The sequence below is a fragment of the Haliaeetus albicilla genome, chromosome 22, assembly GCF_947461875.1.
Source record: "Haliaeetus albicilla chromosome 22, bHalAlb1.1, whole genome shotgun sequence".
Classification (NCBI taxonomy): Eukaryota; Metazoa; Chordata; class Aves; order Accipitriformes; family Accipitridae; genus Haliaeetus; species Haliaeetus albicilla.
In genome coordinates this window covers 8,521,746-8,543,288 of record NC_091504.1, presented here as the reverse complement: position 1 = coordinate 8,543,288, position 21,543 = coordinate 8,521,746, and the positions used below count along the sequence as shown (strand labels likewise).

Here is a 21,543-nt window from a genome sequence, read left to right as displayed (position 1 = left end):
GGGCATTCAGGGGTGCTGGGGCAGGGACCGGGAGGGAGCACGGCCGGTGCTGTTGTGCAGGGCGGAGGAGGTGATGCCAAGGTGGACAGGATGTATGGTGCTCCCTGGTGAGTTCAAGCCAGGTGCCGCGGTGCATATTAATAGTGCCGGTGTGCCGGAGCTGTACCAGGGCAGGCGTGGGGCAGGCAATGCACATGGCAGGGCTGTGGGAGGTCACCCATGGCCGCAAGCAATCCCTGAGGAAGGAGGCCAGGCATTACCCTGCTGCTGGGCATCTCTGCCTGCCCCGTGCCAGCCGGCATCACCGCAGCATCGCCGGCCTGCACGGGGCCCTGCCTGCTGCCTCCCAGCTCCTCTGCCCCGGTGTGGGGACAGCCCCATGCCATGGCAGGGCTGTGAAGCCCAGAGCTCCCCTGGCACTCACAGTGGGGCTGAGCTGTGGCCCAGGGGAGTGGGGACCGTGGCAGGGCTGGGCCCTGGGGACACCCCATCCTGTGGGACAGAGCGCCTGGCCCGAGTGCCGCTGTGCACGTCACGTAAAGGGTGCCAGTTCAAGGTAAGCGGTGCCAGTGCAAGGTAAGCATGTGCTCTGTGCTGCGGCAGGTGCCAGTGCTGGAGGGACTGGGGACCCATGGGGGATGCGCCCAGAGCTGTGCTGGCCTGTGGGTGCCAGGGTTGGGACGGAGGTAAAGTTTGCAGTCGCCAGTGCCAGATTCAGCAGGTACCTGGTGCTGGTATGCTGCTATCCATACTGGGATGCAGGTACCATACCAGGATACAGATTCCTGTAGCAGGAGGCAGGTACCATGCTGTGATGCAGAAACACGTACCAGGATGCAGGTACTGTACTGGGAGGCAGGTACTGTACTGGGACGTGGGTACCAGTACTGGGATGAAAGTACCCGTGCTGGGATGCAGGTGCTGTAAACCGAATGTGAGTTCCAGTACTGGGATGCAGTTACTGTACTGAGATGTAGGTACCAGTACTGGGATGGAGGTACTGTACTGGGATGCAGGCACCTGTACTGGGATGCCCGTACTGTACCAGGATGCAGGTATTGTACCAGGATGTGGGTACCCTATTGGGATGTGGGTACCAGTACTGGGATTCTTGTACCATACCAGGATGCAGATACCCATACTGGGATGTAGGTACTGTACCAGGATGAGTGTACCAGTACTGGGATGCAGGTACCATACTGGGATATGAGTACCAGTACCGGGATGCAGCTACCCATACCGGGATGCAGGTAGCCGTACTGGGATGCAGGTCCCGTCCCGGGCTGCCGGTGCCCGGTACCGGTTCCCTCCCCGTGCCGCGTCTCGGGGCGCGGGGCCGGGGCTGCCGGTGGGGCGGAGCGGGGCGGATCCCGGTTCCCCGTGCGGCGGCGGGAGCGGGGAAGGAGGCGGGGGGGGGGAGCGCTGCGCCGTGCGCTGCGGCGGGGGCGGCTCCGCTCGGCTCCGCTCCCGCCCCCGCCGCCGCCGCCGCCGCCGCCCCGCTGCCATCGGCGGCTCCCGGCGCCGCCGCTCGCAGCTCGCTCCCGGGCCCGCCGCAACGCGGGGCTGGCGGGGAGAGCCGCCCCCCCCGCCGCCCCCGACGCCCGCGCCGCTCCCCTGCCCGGTTCGCCGGCCCCGGGCGCGGGGGAGCGGCGGAGCCCGCCGCCCGCCGGGTGCATGGACAGGAGCTCCCTGCTCCAGCTCATCCAGGAGCAGGTGAGAGCCGGGGGGGGGGCGGGAGGGGGGGAACGGGGGACACCGCCGGGCACCGGGCAGCGCTACCGGAGGTGGCGGGGGGGGGGGGGGGGGGGGGGGATGCTCGCACGCACCGGGCACGGCTGCCGCGCAGCGGGCAGGGCTGCCCGCGGGTCTGGCAGGCACCGGGCAGCGCTGCCTTTGCCCAGGGCGGCTACCGCGCCCGCTGCCCCCGCGCTCGAGCATCCCCCAGTACCCCCCATCACTGCCCCGGGGGACCCGGGCCCCCCTTGCACCGCTGAGACCCCGCAACTCAGCTCACTTGTGGCCTCCTCCTCGCCCCAGCGCTCTCCGCTCCGTCCGCCCCGGGTCGGATCCTGCCGGGTGCACCCTCAAGGACGAGGGGTGCTGGGCAGCCGAACCCCAATGCCTGCGGTGGTGCCGAGCCCCAGCGCTGGGTGCAGGATGGGGACCCGGGGCTGTCGTGGGGTTCGGCCACCCCGGCGAGGCTCTCACCTTCATGGGGGGCTGCATCCAGCCTCGTGACCCGATTGCAGGATCAGGCCGTGGAGCATTAACGCTGCGTAGCGTTGGGCTCCGCTCCGTTGGCAGGATCAGGCCCCGATGCGTTAGCACCCGCTGCACCCCGGCCCTGCCCGGTGCTCGGCCCCGAGCAGCTCCCCTTGCGCTCGGCCGCCTCGTCCCTCCATCCCCACCCACCCTGGGCCCAGCTGGCAGCTCTCCCCTGGGGATGGGGAGGGAATTTATTGGGGGTCAGGAATATTAATGGTCCCCCCTCACCCCTCGGGTGGCTCCGTGACCTTGGCCAAGTCCCCCAGCCTCCCCTGCCCCGGAGCTGCGGTGCCGTCCCCCGTGTCACCCCACCCTCGGGTGCGGGGGCTCCATGTGCCTCCGAGCCCTTCGGGGATGGGCAGCATCTTCTCCGGGAGAGAGCAGGACTTGGGAGAGTCCAGCAGGGCTGAGGGGCTGGGGGTGCTGGCATTGGGTCCCTCCGGGGGGCTGTAGGGGGCCAGTGGGCTTGGGGGTGTGGGGACATGCACCCTGAAAGCAGAGAGGGGCTTGCCGCCTGCTGCCGTGGCTCTCTGGGGGCCGGTGAGCTCGGCGTGCGCCAGCGCGTGGGGACGGCGTGTGCCAGGTCCCGGTGTTGGCACACGCACGTGGGGTGGCGTGTGTGGGGCATGGGGGACGGGTAGCGCCGGGGTGCTCCTGCACCCCGATGGCTGGGGCTGCTCTCATGGGCTGGCGGCTGCTGTGAGGATGGAAGGACTGCCTGCACCCCGCATCAGCACCCTGCACCCCACGCCCTGCATCCCACCCTGCTCCCCACCCTGCACCCACGCCTGCCTCTGGCAGAGGCTCCAGGCAGCTGGACCCCCCCTTGGGAAAGCAGCTCTGGCTGTTCCCTGCCAGGGCTGGAGGGATGGGGTGCATGCCGGAGTTGAGGTACGATCCCATGCCCCCAGTACTCCCTCTCCTGCCCAGCCCATGAGGACGAGTTTCATCTCCCGCATTTCATTCCCTGCCCAAGAAAGGAACAAACCCAACACCATTTGCAGGGCGATTCTCTGGGGTGCAGGGTCCCGACCACCCTCGGCAGGGCTCGAGCTGTGCTCCAGCCATCGGTCCCCTCTCCCTGTCTCCATCCTCCTTGTGCCACCCCAGGCTCCTCGTCTCCGCAATCAGGACCATGTCGGGAACCCCATGGTGCTGGGTGCCCGATGTTGCTGGGTGCTCGATGGTGCACAGTGCCTGGAGGGCTCAGGGTGCCTGGTCAGTGCTGGGAGCCCTGGGGATGGTGCAGGGTGCCCAGCGTGGTGGAGCCCAGCATCCGACGGCGAGGGTGTGCGGGAGGAGTGGGAGGAGGAGGAGGAGGAGGAGGAGGAGGAGGCTGGTGCCAGGGCTGCGCGTGTGTTTAGCTTCGTGGCTTCCTGGCTGGCAGGCTGCTGGCGGCAAGAAATAACTGAGTGGGAGAGTGTTGGCTGCGCCGCAGGGAGACGGGGACGCCGGCACGGCATGGGGCACCCGCACGGCACAGGGCACCCATATAGCACAGGGCACCCACGCAGTGCAGGGTACTGGGTGGCTGTGGGTTGTCGCCTCCACCACAGAGGCAGAGGCTCTTGTCATGGAGCAGCACGTGATACCACCAGGCTTGAGACCATGGTGAGGGGCACCAAAAGGTCTCCCCAGGTCATCAGGGAGCCACAGCCCTGGCATCCAGGTGATGTTCTTTGCCGTGCCCTGCAGCTCGATCCCGAAAACACCGGCTTCATCGGGGTGGAGACGTTCGCCAGCCTCGTGCACAGTCATGAGCTGCCCCTGGACCCCGCCAAGCTGGACATGCTGGTGGCCCTGGTGCAGGGCAACGACGAGGGGCAGGTCTGCTATCAGGAGCTGGTAGACCTGGTCAGTGCTGGGGGGCCGCGGGGACGGGGGCGAGCGGCCGGGTGCCAGCCCGGGGCGGGCACTGGGCACCTCCCTGTGTCCCTGGGGAGGGGGGCAGACACTGGTGGTCCCCTTGGGGTGGCTTGTCCAGCCCGTCCCACCCCATGGGCTGTGGCATGGGGTGACGGCGATGGGCAGGGGGTGGCCGCAAGCCCACTGGCCCGAGCTGCCCCTGCGGCCCCCGTGGGCACGGCCTCTCTCCGCAGATCAGCAGCAAGCGCTCGAGCAGCTTCAAGCGCGCCATCGCCAACGGGCAGCGAGCCCTGCCCCGAGACGTGCTGCTGGATGAGACCGGCCTGGGCTTCTATAAGCGCTTCGTCCGCTACGTGGCCTACGAGATCCTGCCCTGTGAGATGGACCGGCGCTGGTACTTCTACCAGCACCGCACGTGTCCGCCTCCTGTCTTCATGGCAGCTGTCACCCTCACCCAGGTACGGGGCAGGGGCATGCGGCCGGCGGGTGCCCAGGCTGATCCTGGCTGAAGCGTCTCGGTGGCCCTGGGGGGCTCAGCCCTGGGGTGGACAGGGTGGGTGAGCCTGGTTGTGATGTCCTGGTGCCCACAGCGGGGCTCAGATCTGTGGTGAAGGGATGGGTGACCCCTGTTGTGATGTCCCAGTGCCCATGGGGAGGGCTCAGACCCAGGGCAGAGGGGACGGATGGCTCCAGCTGTGATGTCCTGGTGGCCATGGGGGGGCTCAGACCTGGGGTAGAGGGGCCGGGTGACCCTGCCCCAGGACAGAAGGACGCAGGGGGGGCAGTCTCGGCGGTGCCGGGGATGACGGCCATGGGTTTTGGCGCAGATCATCGTGTTTCTCTGCTACGGGGCCCGGCTGAACAAGTGGGTGCTGCAGACCTACCACCCCGAGTACATGAAGAGCCCGCTGGTCTACCACCCCGGGCACCGGGCACGCGCCTGGCGCTTCCTCACCTACATGTTCATGCATGTGGGGTAGGTCCCTGCTGGGGAGGGGGGGACGACACAAAGGGGGGGCTGCACGGCCTGAGCCACCGCATGTCCCCCTCCTGTGCCCGGGCAGGTTGGAGCAGCTGGGGTTCAACGCCCTCCTGCAGCTGATGATCGGGGTGCCCCTGGAGATGGTGCACGGCATCCTGCGCATCAGCTTCCTCTACCTGGCCGGTGTCCTGGCAGGTGGGTGCGTGCCCGGGGTGGTAGGGGGTCTCCCCGTCGGTCCCCATCGCCAGCCCCGGGGAGGGCACGGGGAGATGCACTCCGAGTTTGATGGGGATGTGGGGCTTCGCTCACTGCCCGCTGGGTACCACCCTGCACTGCCAGCATCACTTGCCCTGCGGGGCAATGCAGCCTATAATTAATTAATGTGGACAGTAATTAATTAATGGGGGGGGGCGAGGCCCCACACTGAGCCCTGCCTGTGCCCGCAGGCTCCCTCACCGTCTCCATCACGGACATGCGGGCCCCCCTGGTCGGGGGCTCGGGGGGGGTCTACGCGCTCTGCTCGGCACACCTCGCCAACGTCGTCATGGTCAGCGGCGCCGGCATCGGGGGGGGGGTGCTGGGGGGGTGGGCAGCATGGTGTGACATTGGGTGGGGGATGCCATGGGGTGGGTGGCATTGTAGGGTGGGCAGCATGGTGTGATATTGGGGGGGGAATGTTGTGGGGCGGCATCATGGGGTGGGTACCTTGGGTGGCATCATGGGATGGAGCAGGGACCTGGTGGGGCTCCATGGGGCCAGGGCACAGCTCCGCTGGGGCACGCTGGGGGCCCCGGCACCAGTCCCCTGCCCGGTGCCGGCGCATCGTCCATCTGTCTGTCCGTCCGCCCACAGAACTGGGCCGGGATGCGCTGCCCCTACAAGCTGCTGCGGATGGTGCTGGCGCTGGTGTGCAGTGAGTACCTGGCCGTGCCCCCCACCCTGGGGGTGCAGGTTTTGGGGGTGGCCAAGGGGAAGGTGGGGGGCAGCTGAGCACCTCCCGACGCTCTCTTACAGTGAGCTCGGAGGTGGGTCGCGCCGTCTGGCTCCGCTTTTCCCCGCCATTACCGGCTTCGGGCCCCCAGCCCAGTTTCATGGCCCACCTGGCAGGGGCCATCGTGGGCATCAGCATGGGGCTGACCATCCTGCGCAGCTACGAGGAGAGTCTGCAGGACCAGTGCGGCTGGTGGGTCCTGCTCCTCTCCTACGGCACCTTCCTCCTCTTCGCCGTCTTCTGGAACATCTTTGCCTATGACCTGCTGGGGGCACAGGTCCCCCCCCCACCATAACCTACCCCCTTCATCTCACCACCACCGCCCCCCAGCCTTTTTTTTTTTTTTCTATCGCTGGCCAAGCCCGGTGGGGGGGGGGGGGGGGGGTCCCTGCGCGTGACATGGGGACAGGCAACCCCCCCCTGCCCCCTTGGTGCTAGCGAGCGCGCCGCCCACCCCCCCATGGGCTGTCCCCCCCCCCAAATGTACCCTGGCAACCCCCCCCCGTGCTGTGCTCCCCCCCCCAAAGGATGCTTCAGCCCTGCCCCGGCATCGCCAACCCCCCCGGGGTGTCCGCAGGGCTCGGGATGTGCCCCCTGGGAAGGAGCCATGGAGGGGGGGACGACCCCCCCCCGCTTGCTCCTGTACCCCCTTTCCGGGGTGGGGGCCGACTGGTTGCCCCCCCAGGACCTGCACTTTCACACGAAGGACTAGTGCCAAAATAGGAGCGATTTATTTTTCTATGCCAAAATAAATATAAATAAAAGAAAGAGAGAAAAAAGAATAGCATGGGGAGAGCCCAGCAGGAAGGCGAATCAGCTGAGACCGGCACAACTCGTTTCAGCAGTGCCCTCGGTGGCGTAGCCCCCCCCCCCAGCCCCCCCTCCGCGCCCCGGCCCCCCGCTTTGCTGCCAGCCGCCCTCCCCGCGGCGGGGGGGCTCACCCCGGGATGGGGGCGAGGGGGGGACCCCGCTCTGACCCCCCCCACCCTCCGCGACCTTTTTGGAGTATAAATAAATATTTTGCACACTGCCGGGGCCTGCGTCTGTGTGGAAGGGGTGGTGGGGATTTTTGGGGATGCCCCCCCCCCCCCAGCCGTCCCTGCTGATTGATGGGGGCGCCGGGGCTGGCTGGCCCCGGAGCGGGGGGGAAAAGGGGGGGGGCACAGCCGGGAATGGGACTTACTGGAGCAGAAAACTCTGGGACGCGTGAAACGGCACCCGGCTCAGCCCCGGGGCGCTGGCTGCCCGGGGGGGCGATGGGTGTGCGGAGCTGTGTGTTCTGAAGCCCCCTCCTCTCCGTTCAAACCCCCCCCCCCCGCCAATCCAGCCCCATATGCTCCAGCGCACCCACTTCTCGCCCCATGCATCCCAACACCCCCCCCCCAGCACCCCCTTCTCTCTGCACCCCGCCCCCATCCAGCCTCCCCCACCCCTTTGCACCCCCTTTCACCATCACCCCCCCGTACCCCCCTTCAGGCCCCGCCCCATACCCCCTCCATCCAGCCCCCATCCAGCCCTACAAACCTCACCCCCGCCCCGCCCACCCACCCATAGCCACGCCCACCCACCCATAGCCACGCCCACCCACAGCCACGCCCACCCACCCATAGCCACGCCCACCTCCCCCGGCACCGCCCGCCCCTCTGCCCCGCCCACCTCTTCCATGGCCCCGCCTCTCCGCTCACCGGTCCCGCCCCCCGCGCTCCCGCCCCCGCCCCGCCCCTGGCCCCGCCCCCGCGGCGGTTCGGCCCCGGAAGCGGCGGCGGCGGCGGCGGCGGCGGCGGGGGGCGGCGGTGGCGGCTGTCGCAGTGCGCGGCCGGAGCCAGCGGAGCCGCCGGCCCCAGCGGGCCGGGCCGGGCCGGGCCGGGCGGTGCCGGGCGGCGCCATGAAGGGGAAGGAGGAGCGGGAGGGCGGCGCGGGGGGGCCCGGGGCGGCGGGGCCGGGTGCGGGGGGCGCGGGGGGCGGCAGCCCCGAGAAGAGCCACAGCGCGCAGGAGCACAAGGAACAGGGAAACCGGCTCTTCGGCGGCCGCAAGTACCCCGAGGCCGCCGCCTGCTACGGCCGCGCCATCGTGAGTCCCAACGGCACCCCCACCCCGGGCTGGGAAGGACCCCTGGGACGGCACCCCCCCCCCCCCCCCCCCCCCGCCGGGCCCGGCCTGGACACCTCCGGAATGGGACTCCCCTGGCCTGGACACCCACCACCACCACCCCCCCCGCCCCGGCCCGGACACCCGCCTCTGGGTCTGGCCTGGCCACCCCCGAGACAGGACTCCCCTGGCCTCGACCACCACCCCCGGGCCTGGACCCCTCTCTGGGCCCAGATCCCCGCTCTGGGCCTGCATCCCCCCCCCCCCCCCCCGCCTTTGGCCTGGACTACCTCCCCCCCCAGGCCTGGCCTAGCCCACCCCCCACCCCCGGATCTGGACACCCCCCCAGCCAGGCCTGTCCCACCACCAGGCTCTGAGCTGGACCCTCCTGTGTCCACCCCCACCAGGGTGCCCTCAGTCTGGGCCTGTCCTCCCCACACCCCACCACATCCCCAGGCTGGGTTTGGTAGGGCAGACCCACCCTGGGGTGGAGGGCTCCAGCCAGCACCTGGTGCCAGGGAGACTGTCCCCTGTCCCCCTCCAGGCATGGGACACAGGCTGCCCCATAGGAACCGGCCCCAGCTTGTCCCCCATCCATCCCGGTGACTCCCCCCAGGGTACAAGCCCGAGCCGACACTCACGGCTCTCATGGCTCTCACCAGGGTGACGGCGTTGCGCAGCCGGCTCACCGAGTCACCCTGCTGTCACTGCGTCTCGCCCCTGCCAGCGCTTGCCATCACCCGCCATAACGTGGGTCTTGCCTTGCAGAACCGCAACCCCTTGGTGGCCGTCTACTACACCAACCGAGCCCTCTGCTACCTGAAGATGCAGCAGCACGACAAGGCACTGGCAGACTGCAAGCGAGCCCTGGAGCTGGATGGTCAGTCGGTGAAGGCTCACTTCTTCCTGGGCCAGTGCCAGATGGAGATGGAGAATTACGACGAGGCTATCGCCAACCTACAGAGAGGTGAGCGGGCACGGTGCCGGTGTTCCCCCCATCCGTCAACCAGAAAAGGGCCAGGGATGGCGAGAGGGAAGCCCGTGCCGGCTCTGAGATGCTCTTTTCCCTCCCCAGCCTACAACCTCGCCAAGGAACAGCGGCTGAATTTCGGGGACGACATCCCCAGCGCGCTGCGCATTGCCAAGAAGAAACGCTGGAACAGCATCGAGGAGAAGCGGATCAACCAGGAGAATGAGCTGCACTCCTACCTGACCAAGCTGATCATGGCAGAGAAGGAGAGGTAACGTGGCATGGGGCAGCGGTAGCACCTGTAAAACCTTTTTTAGTGCCACGAAGCCGTCACAGCTCTGTGCACGGTGCCTCTGCCTTCCTGGAGGTGCAGGCAGAGCCCCGCAGCTAGGGCGGCAGCAGCAGCAGGAAAGGGAGCGATAGGGTCCCTCCATCGCTTCTGATCTCCCTGCTCTGTCCTAGGGAGCTGGCTGAGTGCCGAAAGACTCAGCAGGAAGAAAATGCAGACGAGAGCCGGAGCCGGGTTCAGCTGGCCAGCATCGAGGCCAAACACGTGAGCCAGGGGGGTCGGGGCTGCTCACGGAGGCTGGGAGTCGAGCCGGGGCTTCCTTGTCCCATCCTCATCCCCATGCTCTGCTGTGGCCGAGGAAGCCACAGGGCTGCAGCTGTGCAGGCAAAAGCCAGGAGACCCCAGGGCAGAGCACGGCTTCTCAGCCTTCATTTTGTGGCTCGAGCTGCTGTTGCAGGGCTTTCATGTCCCCTCATGATGTCTGCCCATGCTCTGTCACCCTCTTGTCCCAGCCCGGGGCAGGCTGGCAGTAGTGACGCCTGTTTGTGCTCCCCCAGCTGCTGTACCTGTTGTTCTCCGAGGGCCGTGCAACGCGAGCAGCTCTCGGCCGCATGTGGGTCGGGGTGCTGGCCCAGCGCAGGGGACTAATCCCGAGATAAAAATAGCCCCACAAAGGAAGGTTATTTTTAAGCTGGATCACTCCTGCCTGGAGTCGTGCGAATGCCAGCTGGGGGCTGTGAAGGCACAGGGGCCACCAAGGACCTACCACGGCACCCATGGGGTGGGAGTCTTCGGGGCTCTCTTCCTGGAGACCTGGAGACCCCGTACACTGGGGTCCCCTCATCCTTAAGGGCCTCTTCTTTCAGGACAAATACCTGGCGGACATGGACGAGCTCTTCTCTCAAGTGGATGAGAGGAGGAAGGTGAGTATGCCCCAGCGTGCACTTCTGTCTCTCCCCATCTGGAGCTGCTTGCTGTAAACCTGTTTTAGTCCATGCTATCACCTCTGCTGTCTTCCCTGCTTCCCGCTCTGAGCTGGTACCGCCTCCCAGCCCTCTTTTTTTGCTGCTGGGCTTGCCTAGCCCCTCCTGACCCAGCTCTGCTTCTCTTGAGCCAGAAGCGGGACATCCCTGACTACCTGTGTGGGAAGATCAGTTTTGAGCTGATGAGAGAGCCCTGCATCACTCCCAGTGGGATCACCTACGACAGGAAGGACATTGAGGAACATCTCCAGGTACCGCCGGGCCGGGGGCAGTGGGGGCTTCCCAGGATCTTGTCTGCAGTCCTCTGCCCATCTCCTGCCTGGGTATGAAGGCAGCTGCCTGCCCAACTAAGGGCTCAAAAGCCTCCTTGGGTTTGGTCCCAGGTACCTGCCTGGGCAGCTCCCTGTGGAGGTGCTGAGGCAGGCAGGAAGGCAGCGGGCGCTGCCAGGCCCTGCCCAAAGCGTAGGCGGCTGTTGGCAGGGGTCTTGTGCCTTGACCCGCTCTCAGCCTGCTGGGAGGCACTTTCAGAGGGGGGCTCTCCCTCCGCCCCTCTCTTTCTTCCCCCCGGCAGGCGTATGGATGCCTGGGTGTTGTACCGGATCCCGGCACAGTGCTGGCCTCAGGGCTGCCTGTGCCCCAGGGCCGAGGCCAGGCGCGTGGAGTAACCGGTTCGCGGCCGTCTCCTCCCTTGCAGCGCGTGGGTCATTTTGATCCAGTGACGCGGAGTCCCCTGACCCAGGACCAGCTGATCCCCAACCTCGCCATGAAGGAGGTGATAGACGCATTCATCTCGGAGAACGGCTGGGTGGAGGATTACTGAGGGGCCGAGGGGCCAGCGCTGGCCCCCCTGGGCCACCCCCCGGCCTCGGCAGCACAGATGGCTCTCGCTGGGCTGGCACCGGCACCATGCCTTACTCGCTCTCCGGCTATTCCCCCTCCGCTCCAGGTGCCCAGAGACCCAGCGACAGTGCTGGGTGAGGGCACGTCGCCATCTCCCCTTCCCAAGGAGCCGCAGGGGCTGGGCGTGCACGAAGGCTCCCCTCTCCACCAGCTCCTTGCTGACCACAGCACTTGGAGGAAGACCTGCCTAGTGGTTTAAGATGGGCTTGTTGCAGTGACCTGGAAGGTCTCGTCAGCGTCTTCATTGCCTAGAGAACACCTGACAATCCCCAAAGATCATGTCCTGCTCTGGGGAGGTGCCATGAGGAGCTTGCCGGGATGAGCGCCTGGTGCTGGTCTGGCCTGGTCCCCTCCCTGTGTACATAGTTGGTTCCTCCTTCTTCCAACTCCTGCCTGGCCAGGGTTGTGTCCTCCTCTTCCCTGTAAATAGCCACTTGTTGGGGTGGGAGACCAAGGATCCTGCTGCGGACACCAACTCGTCCTCTGGCTTTTCCTGGGAAACAACTACCCTGGGGCTGGAAGGGGCTGGCTCGCGAGTCCCCTCGCCTGCTGGGACCGTGGTTCCCTGCGAACAACCTCCCAGGTTGAAGTTCCTCTTCCTTTTATTGAAATCCCTTTAAAAAAAAAAAAAAAAAACCCACACCAAAACCAACAAATCTGCGTTCGACTGAGACTCCAGCGTTTTGGTCGGCTGACAGCCTGCCTGGCTTTTGAGCGCTCTCTGGAAGTTTGCCAATGTCAATTAAAAAAAAATATATATAAAAATAAAAAAAAAATTCAGCAATAAATGTGGAAAAAAGAGCTGGAGTGGTTCACAGTGGCGATCTCTGCACTGGGCAGGCACTGTCCTGGCTTGGGAACCAGTGCCACCCATGAGGAGTGGGTTTGCCTGCCCCTGTGGGCTGGGCCTCACTGCTGCCTGTTCTGCCTGCACTCTGGTAGCGGCAGGGAAGTACCAATACACAATGAGCTATGGCAGAAAAAACAACTTTAATCCAAGGGGAAGGGAAAAGACTAGTAAAAACCAGAACTTCTTCAGGCACTTGGTCCTGACACCAGTATTTGAGTGGGTGGCTGCTAGCTCTGCCCTTCCATGGTGGTGGCAGGAGCCGGAGCTGCCGCCCCAGCACACTCTCACCGCAGCCAGGACAGCGGCACAGCCAGGACGATGGTGGCACATGAGGATGCCGGCTCTACCCCAGGAAGGTGGAGATGAAGACGCTGGTGTCCAGGTTGAGCGTGGCATGCCACCAGCGGTCAGGGAAGTACAGGACCTGCCAGGAGAGAGCGGCAGGGGATCCCACGGGCTCCTGGGGCTACTCCCTGCCTCCTTCCACAGCCCCGGGGTCGGACTCACCTCCCCGGGGCGGAGGGTGCACTCCAGCGGCCGCTCAGCCAGTGGCAGTGCAGGGTATGTGTGGTGGAGCCAGGCCAGCGTCGTCTCGTTGGGGTGGAAGTGGGGTGTTTTATCCGGCGGGTACAGAAACCAGCGCTGGAAGACACCGGCGAGGGGACAACCCCCCCTCCCATTTCCCCTCCAGCACCTTGGGCTCAGCCCCAGGGGGGCTTCCCCATGTTTGGGGGTTGTCCATTGGGGTCTTTTTTCTCTCCCCACCACCCCAGGGCTCGATTCTCACCTTCCTGCCAAAGATCACCTCGGAGTAACCAGGGCCATGCCAGTGAAAGGGAACACCGGAGCCGGAGCCTACAGCAGGAGGGGGGGGGATTGGTGCTGGGGATACACCCCCCCCACCCCAATCGTGCCCATGCCCACCTCTGCCAGCACCTACCTGCAATCCCAAAGCTGTAGGCAGGGCTGGTGCCCGGGATGCTGAAGGGGGGGGGCACGTACTGCTGGAAGAGGGGGCCCCACTCGGTGAAGTTGTTGTCCCCAAAGAAGTAGAGGGTGTCTGGGGGGGTGGGGGGAGAAAAGACAGGGAGGATGAGGCCGGTGAGAAGCGGGGGGCTGCCGGCTGCAGAGAGGGGGACAGGGCTACCCACCGCTTCCCAGCCTGGCCGGATCCTGCGGCTTCAGCAGCTGCTCCACGTACTCCTGGAAGGGCACATCCACTGCGGGCAGGGGAGAGCTGGGGGGGCGGGCAATGAGGGCACCCCCCCGGGAAGGCCCTGCCCGCCGGTGGGGGGGGCGGGGGGCGCTGTGAGGCGCAGCCCCTGCTCTCACCTTTGCGGTAGGAGTAGGTGTTGGCCGTGCTGAGCCGCACCGGGCGGGCCCCGAAGGCGGCCAGCAGCTTCTCCCGGGTGCAGAGGGCACGGAAGGCCTGGGGGGGGGACACACACACAGCGGGGCCGGGATGATGCTGCTGCCGCCACTGCTCCCGGGGCACCGGTGCGTGTGTCGTCCCCCCCAGCTCCCCCTTCCCGCACTCACCGAGTTGTCCGTGACCCCACGGAGGATGACCGGCCGGGAAAAGGCGAACCTGGGGGAGAGCACGGCAGCGGGGCTTCCGCACGGGCGACCGCACCGGGGCCGGCCCCAGCCCACCCCCGGGGGCACCGGGGCCGGCCCCAGCCATCTTCCTCGGGACCCTCCCCCTCCCTAATCCCCCGGGGCCCTTCCCCGGTAGTCTGCCCCGGTCACCGGGGGCTGTCCCCGGCCCTCCCCACCGGCTCTGCCCCTACCCCCGCCCCAGGACCCCCTCTCGGGTCGGCGGCCGCCCGGGCCGGGTCGCCCGTACCGCTGCAGGAAGAGGGAGTAGGTGAGGGAGGCGTCGGCCCGCTCCACGGTACACCGTTCCTCCTCCGGCACCGTGCCCGCCAGCCTGCAACGGGATGCTCCGCTCAGCACCGGGCGCGGCGCCGGGCCAGCCCCCCCACCCCGCCCCAGCCCCGGCCCTTACCAGCCGCCGCCCGGCGGGTCGGTGCAGCCCGCGGGCCGGGTCCAAGCCAGCGGCAGCAGCAGCAGCGAGAGCAGCCGCCGCGCTGCCGCCGCCATTCGGTGAGCGGGACCGGCACCGGGGTCACCGGCGGACTACGCTTCCCGGCAGGCACCGCGGCCAGGGGTGACGCCGCGCACCGCCATTGGCTGGGCGCGTCGCTACGATTCCCGGCAGGGGCCATGGATTAAAGGGGCCACGCCTTAAAGGGGCAACAGGGGAAGTGGGGCCACAGCCTCCCGGGGCACCGCGGCGCAGGGACCCCCGGCCGGGGAGCGGGACCGGGGCCGAGCTCCCCCCGCCCCCGGGGCTGCCCCGGCAGCCGCCGCTGGCAAGTTAAGCAAAGACAAGAGGCACAGCTCAGTTCAGCTGCTCTGTTTGATTTTAATCCAGTACAAAAGGGCCGGGCAGGGGGCTGGGGGGGGGCCACACGCAAGCCCCTATTTACACAAAAATAAATACAGGGAGGGAGGCGCAGGGAGGGCAGACAGGCAGGAGGCCCTGCCTGCCCTGCCCACCGCTGCCTGCCCCACCTGGCTGCCGTCTCCCCCGGCTGGCGAGGGGCTCAGGTGTACTCGCAGAGGTGGCCGCAGCCTGCGGGGCAGTGGGAGCTGGTCTCCAGCCACTTCATGATGTGCTGGAGATGGCCGCCGTGGCTGCAGCCCTGGCACCAGACGAAGAGCCCCTTCACCACGTGGTGACAGACGGCACACATGCTGGCACACTGTCGACACCTGCGCCGGAGAGAAGAGGGCAAGCGTGGGCAAAGAGAACCCTTGGGGAGGGCAACGAGGGGGAAAGAGGGGGTACCAACCCCATCCTCCTGCCCCTGCAGTCCCTCTGGGACTCCCCTTGGTGACCAGAGAGCAGTCCCCCCACCTCCCTGCCCACAGCACTGCCCTCACCTGTCACAGATCCAGCCCCTGTTGCTCATGGGCCGTTTGCAGTTGCTGCAGTTAACGTGCAGGGTGGTGGAAGCCTGATTGAGGCAGTTGATGGCGCGGCATGTGCTCAGCTTGATCACCTCGTTGGAGATGTTCCAGAGCTGGAAGCGCTGCAGCAGGTCGATGTAGGACGTGTACCAGTGCTCCTGGGGACAGCCACAGACAGCTGAGCCTCGATGCCCCCCAAAACCCCCTCGGGATCCCAGTCCTGCATCCCAAAGGCAAGCTTCCTGCAGCAGGGGAACTGTTCTTGCAGGGCTGGGGAAGAGGCATCCTTCCCCAAATCAACAGGCCAAGGCCACTTCCCCACTCTGGCCCTGTGGACACCACCTTGGGTCCCTGCCAGGACTGGTGGTAGGGTGGCCAACTGGGTCCCGGGGGTCCTGGAGCTGCCCACCCCAGATTAGAGCGAGCCTGGCTGGAGGAGAAGGGAGGTGCCCAGAGCCCAGGCAGGATCCCATGGCATTGGGATACACCACCTATGGGTCCCACCAAGTTGTCCTACTCCATCTTGTGGGGTTGCTGCACCAGCCCTGAAGGGAGGGTTCAGTTCCTACGCAGCCAGGAAGGGGCTTCCCGGGGTCTACCTGGGTCTGCTCATCAATCTCCTTGCGGATGCGGTCTCCCAGCACGATGAGGACAGACACGGCCGTCTGCACATCTCCCTGCTCAGCATAGAAGAGGAGCGTGTCCCGCACAATGGGATTGAAGAAGTCAGAGGGCAGGCGGTTCTCGTAGAGCGAGTGGGAGATGGAAATGAGGGAGAAGGACTCCACGGGTGTCAGTGACACCGTCTCAGCCTCGTTGCCGCTGACGTGAGGAGAGTCAGCCTTGTCTTGCAGGTGGTCCAAGGCTGACGGGTTGTCCACAATTTCGTGGCGCAGGGGGAAGGCTTCTTGGGGAAGGCTGTATTCCTGCTCTTCAGCTGTGAGGAGAGAGATCTGATCAGGAACAAGCAGGGAAGACCAGGAGAAAAATCAAGCCATGTGTCTGGCACAGGCAACGCCAGCTGAGTGAGCACTCACCATGTGGGTTCTCATGGTCCATCATGTACAGGTCATCCTCATCTGCTTCCACATCTCCCAGCAGATAGTCGGCAGGCACATCACTCCCCTCCGTCTCCTCGTTGTCTGCGAGCCCAAGGAGAGAGAAATCAGCTCAACCCCCTCAGGCACATGGATGGATCCACATCCCCCGTGTCCTGCCACAGCATGCCAGGCTGTGTCCGAGCCAGATGGCTCAGCTGCCCACTGCAGTTGTGCTCCTGGCACCCACAGCCACCACTATGGGGGTCACTCATGGGGGTAGATTGTCCTTCCGCAACACCCTGGGGCTCAGCGTGCTTCACCTGGGGGCTGCAGCAGGTCCAATCACCCCAATTTACAGGATAAATTTACCAGTTTGTTCCATACCAGGGCCATCTACAGCTGAGGAGGGAAAAGCCACAGGACCACCCCAGAAACGTTACCCTCATTGTTGATCAGGGTGGAGGAGGAATCCATGAGGATGTTTTCTGTGCGGCTTTCTCCTTTGCTGCGGTCCAGTCTCGAGTCGCTGCCCAGCCCAGAGGGGATGTCCTTCAGGTTAAAGCTGGGAAAGAAGCCAAATTTAATAGTCACAGAAGTTTACAGCTTCCGTTCTAGGCAGCAAACAGCCTGGAAATAGGTCTCCAGTTGAGATTTGAATGGTGAAACACAAGATATGATGATTTCCCTGAGAGCACAGAAGCCACCTGTCCCCACTTGGTAACTTAAAGATACATTGCAATTGTTAACACAGCCCTTTCTCCAAGCCTGGCATCTCTGCACCTGCACTGCAAAGGTGCCTGCAGAGGTCTTCCTAAAGGATTTCTGAGCTGAGCACAGGCTCTTGACTCCATCTCTTAATATTTACCTTCACCTCAGAGGTAGGTAAACAGGAGCTGCCTTGCTACAAGGTGCTTGGCTGTTTGTTATGCATCACCGATCTCAGGCTTCACTGAGACGGAACGCGAAGGGAATGGGGTTGAAGCAGAGCCAAGCTCTTCAGCTTGCTGCCTGCGGTTTAAGTCAGTGACAGACAGTGACCCGTCTGGATGCAGAGCTTGGTCAAGGAGAGCGTTTTCTTTGATGTTATTCGAGGATTTGCCACTCACCCTGGGAACCCAGCCCTGCAAGGTCTGACAGCTAATTTGGAGTCCTCACCCCTCACTTTTATATGTCATTGAGAAGAGGAAAAACAAGTTTTCCTGCTTCATCAGCCCACGATGGGGCTTTCCACACCAGCTAGTGAGTTACTTGCAGAGCTGGGCTATCCTCTCCCTTTGAAAGGCAGAAGAGAACCTCTCCACACCAGTAGCTCTAGCTCCAGCAGCCAGACAGAGGTTCTCCAACCCCCACCCTCAGTCACAGTCACTAATTAAGTAACTGCAAAGATGGTACCAGCCCCATGCCTCACCACAGCTTCAATCTTCATTTCAAAGAGGGAAGGGAGCAGCGTACGAGGCTGCATGGCTCGAGGCCAGGCTGGCCGCTCACTTCTTGTACCCACACAGAAAATGGCAGTGTTCGAACAATGCCAACCTGCAAACCAGCGTGGCCTGAGGCTGGGGGAGAGCTGTCCCTGCTCCCACCCCACAACTTCAGCCCAGCTGAGGAGCTGTCTCTGCTCTCCCGCTCACAGAGCCACCCCAGCCATCATGTCATTTGCTGCAGCTCCAGCACCCCTTACCTGTTCATGAGCGGAAGGGTGGTGCTGCCTTTCCCCATGCTGTGGTTGAGGTTGGTGGATGACACGGTGCCAAGGCTGGAATAGATAATTCGCAACATCGTCCACGTTTGAGCCACCTGCATGAGAGACAGCTGCGGTCAGACCTTGCCAGGCTAAAAACCAGGCCCCGTGCAACCACGTGCTTGACAGCAAATTCCCATTGTCAGCTGATCTAGAGAGCTGGACAGGCTCTCAGGGGAGTCAAGTTTCTGGGTAGTGATCTGTGCTTGTTGTAGGCAACAGCAGTATGGGTTTGGTGCCAGGCAGAGGTACACCTTCTGGGGACAGCCAGAGGCCACAACCAGATGGAACGCTGCCATCCAGCAAAGGTGGCAGGCCTCATCCTGACAGCACCAGCCTAGGTCTCACCTGGTTGCGATCCAAGCCCTTGGCCACCTTGGCGTTGTGGTCACAGAGCTCGGCCAGGGGCCTGCCAGCCAGCGCATACTGCTTGGCAGTATGCACGAACCAGTCCATGCTGCCACTCTCCACATCTGTCTCGAAGACGCTGAGGGCACTGGAGGAGGAGATGTACTCAAATTGCTCCGTGGGGTCCAGCTTGCGCTTGAAGAAGATGGGGTGACGCCGGTCCCCAATGTAGGGCTTGCGGTTGGAGTCGGAGGAGATAAGGCTCTCTTTGGCGGCGAAGGCCAGGTCTCCGTAGAGGCTGTAGCACAGTCCCTCAGGGTTAGCCCGGTCAATGGGCTGGCTGGCGTCCTTGAAGATGTGCTGGTAGAGGGTGCTGTCCTTAGAGCCCGACAGGAGGAAATAGGGGTCATGGAGATGACGCCACACGATGCCCGTGGTGACGTCCTTGTGCTCCTCAAACATGGCAGAGGGGATGAAGGGACGCCGCACATCCCAGACGTAGATGTTGTGGTCCACCATCATGGAGCATGTGGCGATGTGGTGCTTGCACTCTGGGCGCCACTTCACCCGGGCCACGGAGGCGATGGTCTGCACGCAGTAGATCTCCTTCGCCCGAGTGGTGTTCATGTCCCACACCTTCACCATCTTATCCCGGCCGCCTGTTGCCAGCCAGCCCCTGGAAGAAGGATGGAGAAAGACAGTGAGATGCCAGCTTGGGCCAGGATCTGTGCCCATTCATCTCTCCTTTCCCGCCCCTGCACAGAAATGCTCACAACACATTTATGACCACATCCACACCAAGGGGAGGCAGCCAGGCTGCAATCGCATTCTCACACATGCTACTCTAACGCCTCCGCTCTCCAATAACCAGGTCAGGCAACACCCCTCCTTCCTGCTCCCATTTAAGGCCCTGAGCCACACTCATCTGAAGGGCTCCCAGCCAGACTAGTTTCCCTCAACTCTGGTTTCCACTTGCCCAGGACAGCAGAGAGGAAAACAGCCAGTTTGAACATATTTCAGTGCCTCTCTAAGCTCGTGAGGAGTAGCAGTGCTGCCTGGCAGGGAGCGAGGAGGGACCCCCCACACACCACAACAGCTGTTTCCAGATGCACCCCAACCGCCCCTGGGGCAAGGTAAGAGGGAAATGTGATCAAACACAAGCAAGCCATGTCCCAGAGCAGCCATGCAGCACCCTCCCTGGAGCAAGAGGCTGCCCTGACATGGGGGGCCAAAACAGCAGCTTGCTATACTTGACCATTAGCAATCCAGTGCCTCAGAAACCCCCAATTTGTCAAAAAACAAAACAAAACCACCCTAACACACCTCTAAATCCTCAAAGCAATAATTGCTCCCATCTTCCAGCAATGGCTCAGCCCCTGACACAAGGGGCCATGGTATCAGAGACCCTGCTTTCCCCCCCTATTCTGAAACGTCCCAACTCTGTTTTTAGGGCCTCCCTCATCTCTGCCAAGGCAGGGTGGCTGACAGGGTCTGGGCCCACACACACCTGTCCTCCGGGTGCCAGTCGCAGCAGAAGACAGGCCCATTGTGGGCCGTGAACATCCTCTCGTAGCGGTCCGGCCGGCGGATGTCCCACAGCTGCACGTTCCCATTCTCAAAAGTGGCAGCAAAGGTGAAGTAGTCCCGGATGCTGAACTGGACATCACGCACACTCTCTGACTGGCCTGAGTGGGGACAGAAGTTGAGATCCAGTGGGACAGAGCTCCAGCAAAGCTAAAAACCCCACCAGAAGAGCCATTGGGGTTCCCAGCCCAGAGAGAAGGGGAAGCAGGGAGCGATGCAGCCACCTTCCACCTCCCGTGCAGGCCCAGCCCACTGCCAAGTGGCAAAAAAAAGCACCAAAATGCCTCTCAGCTCTCTCCCTGCCTGCTCCAGACATCATGCCCTGAGCAAACCCTCCTCCCGAGCATGGGGAAAGGGCAAAGCCCCCAACTTCTACCCCTCACCACCATAAGGGGGCAAGCAACAGCCCGCATTCGTACCAGAGAAGGTGCTGACAGAGTCCTTCTTGCGCAGATCAAAGCATTTCATGTAGCCATCCTGGGAGCCACTGAGGAGCATGTAGACCTCGGTGGGGTGGAAGCAGACCTTGTTGACGGTGCGCTTGTGCTCGGTGAAGAGCTGGTCCTGCTTGTTGCGCGACGGCTTGCCCAGGTTCCAGGTGACGACAACACCGTTGGTGGCAGCAGTGGCCAGCAGGTTTTCATCCATCTGGTGCCATACTACATCCGCGCAGCTGAAGTTCAAGGAGGGTTTGCGGCCAACGCGGAGGTTCAGCTTCTCCACAAACTGGTCCTCCTCAATGGAGTAGATCTTGAAGATGTTGCGGCCAGCCACCACCACCTGGGCAGCATCGCGGCACACACTGATGGCATTGGCAGGGGCATCCAGGTGGCAGAACATGGTCCGTCCCGTGAGGGCGTTGCCCCCCAGAGCAGTGGTGACCCTGGCCATTTTCTCCATGGCCGTCCTCGGGGCGCACTCCCCTCTCCAGGAGCAGGCTCGGAGGCTTGTGTCCCCACAGTCTGCATTCACGCTCACGCGGCCACCCTGCTCCACTTCAGCCAGAGCTGGGAAGGAACAGGCTCAGCTCCTGCAGCTCCTGGCAGGCCCAGGTGGCTTCAACCGCAGCTTTTTGTGGCCACATCAACAGGCTGCAGAGGTGAGAGGCTACAGCCCGGTTGCTACTTGCGGGGAGAGAGATACAGCCCCACACCGGGCTTCTCCTCCTGCTGCCTTCTGTAAAACCTTCTCAGGGAGTTCTTGAAAAACCTTTTCTGGGTTCCTTGTTCCCTCCTCAGTTCAACCCCCCGAGACGCTCCGCTGACGAGAGTGGCTGTTGCTGGCGCTACGGGAGGTGAACTACAGCAACGTGGACTGAGGCAAGCAGCTTCTCCAGCAAGAGGTTGGGTGAAACGAGGCCGCAGTCATCTCCGCAGGGCGCTCCCTGCACCCCAAACCCCTGCAAGCACCACAAGCTGGGGTTCACCCTGCTTATCTAGCAGAGGGGGGCCTGCAGCTCCCCCCGCCAGGCACAGGAGCAGGCCAGGGTGCCAGGGGCTGGCACCTACTCTGGGGCTGCCCTGGGGCCAGCAAGGCTGCTTCGGGATCATAGGGTCTTTACTGCAACCCACAGGCCATTGCCCCCAGAGCCACGCTGAGCTCCTACCCCAGCACTGCCCCCCGCCAGCCCCTAGGCCCTTCCCTCACCAGGCCCCCCAGCCTCCTCATA

At 64.2% G+C, this 21,543-nt stretch overlaps 4 protein-coding genes across 8 annotated transcripts in view; 2 read left to right on the top strand and 2 right to left on the bottom strand.

The window, feature by feature from the left end:
• Positions 1-1,456: 1,456 nt before the first annotated feature.
• On the top strand, positions 1,457-6,444 carry RHBDL1 (rhomboid like 1). Of its 2 annotated transcripts, none has more exons than XM_069809642.1 (8): positions 1,457-1,713; positions 3,961-4,092; positions 4,365-4,589; positions 4,959-5,107; positions 5,196-5,308; positions 5,560-5,660; positions 5,966-6,026; positions 6,128-6,444. In XM_069809642.1, exons 1-8 carry the CDS (start codon positions 1,675-1,677, stop codon positions 6,397-6,399), a joined length of 1,092 nt encoding a protein of 363 aa, XP_069665743.1. In that variant the 5' UTR covers positions 1,457-1,674; the 3' UTR covers positions 6,400-6,444. The 2 variants fall into 2 exon arrangements, with proteins under 2 accessions (XP_069665743.1, XP_069665742.1); XM_069809641.1 differs by having other exon boundaries at positions 1,458-1,713; positions 3,961-4,119.
• A 1,454-nt stretch (positions 6,445-7,898) lies between these two features.
• On the top strand, positions 7,899-12,111 carry STUB1 (STIP1 homology and U-box containing protein 1). The gene is made up of 7 exons (XM_069809638.1): positions 7,899-8,175; positions 8,962-9,160; positions 9,269-9,434; positions 9,626-9,716; positions 10,319-10,375; positions 10,570-10,686; positions 11,130-12,111. Exons 1-7 carry the CDS (start codon positions 7,990-7,992, stop codon positions 11,253-11,255), a joined length of 942 nt encoding a protein of 313 aa, XP_069665739.1. The 5' UTR covers positions 7,899-7,989; the 3' UTR covers positions 11,256-12,111.
• A 195-nt stretch (positions 12,112-12,306) lies between these two features.
• Positions 12,307-14,349, bottom strand: JMJD8 (jumonji domain containing 8). The gene is made up of 9 exons (XM_069809639.1): positions 14,194-14,349; positions 14,032-14,115; positions 13,725-13,773; positions 13,518-13,614; positions 13,337-13,405; positions 13,126-13,245; positions 12,973-13,040; positions 12,693-12,827; positions 12,307-12,609 (listed from the first exon to the last, which is right to left on the bottom strand). Exons 1-9 carry the CDS (start codon positions 14,286-14,288, stop codon positions 12,529-12,531), a joined length of 798 nt encoding a protein of 265 aa, XP_069665740.1. The 5' UTR covers positions 14,289-14,349; the 3' UTR covers positions 12,307-12,528.
• Positions 14,350-14,591: 242 nt separating this feature from the next.
• WDR24 (WD repeat domain 24) overlaps positions 14,592-21,543 on the bottom strand; it is a 9,689-nt gene continuing 2,737 nt past the window's right edge. For all 4 annotated transcript variants that reach the window (XM_069809660.1, XM_069809657.1, XM_069809658.1 and 1 more), the window contains exons 2-10: positions 20,294-21,273; positions 19,798-19,975; positions 18,291-18,966; positions 17,883-17,998; positions 16,642-16,763; positions 16,199-16,303; positions 15,761-16,098; positions 15,135-15,319; positions 14,592-14,963 (exon numbers count right to left, since the gene is read on the bottom strand). In XM_069809660.1, the coding sequence (XP_069665761.1) occupies positions 14,795-14,963; positions 15,135-15,319; positions 15,761-16,098; positions 16,199-16,303; positions 16,642-16,763; positions 17,883-17,998; positions 18,291-18,966; positions 19,798-19,975; positions 20,294-20,774 (2,370 nt within the window). In that variant the 5' untranslated portion in view covers positions 20,775-21,273 and the 3' untranslated portion in view covers positions 14,592-14,794. The remainder of the gene's footprint in view (positions 14,964-15,134; positions 15,320-15,760; positions 16,099-16,198; positions 16,304-16,641; positions 16,764-17,882; positions 17,999-18,290; positions 18,967-19,797; positions 19,976-20,293; positions 21,274-21,543) is intronic.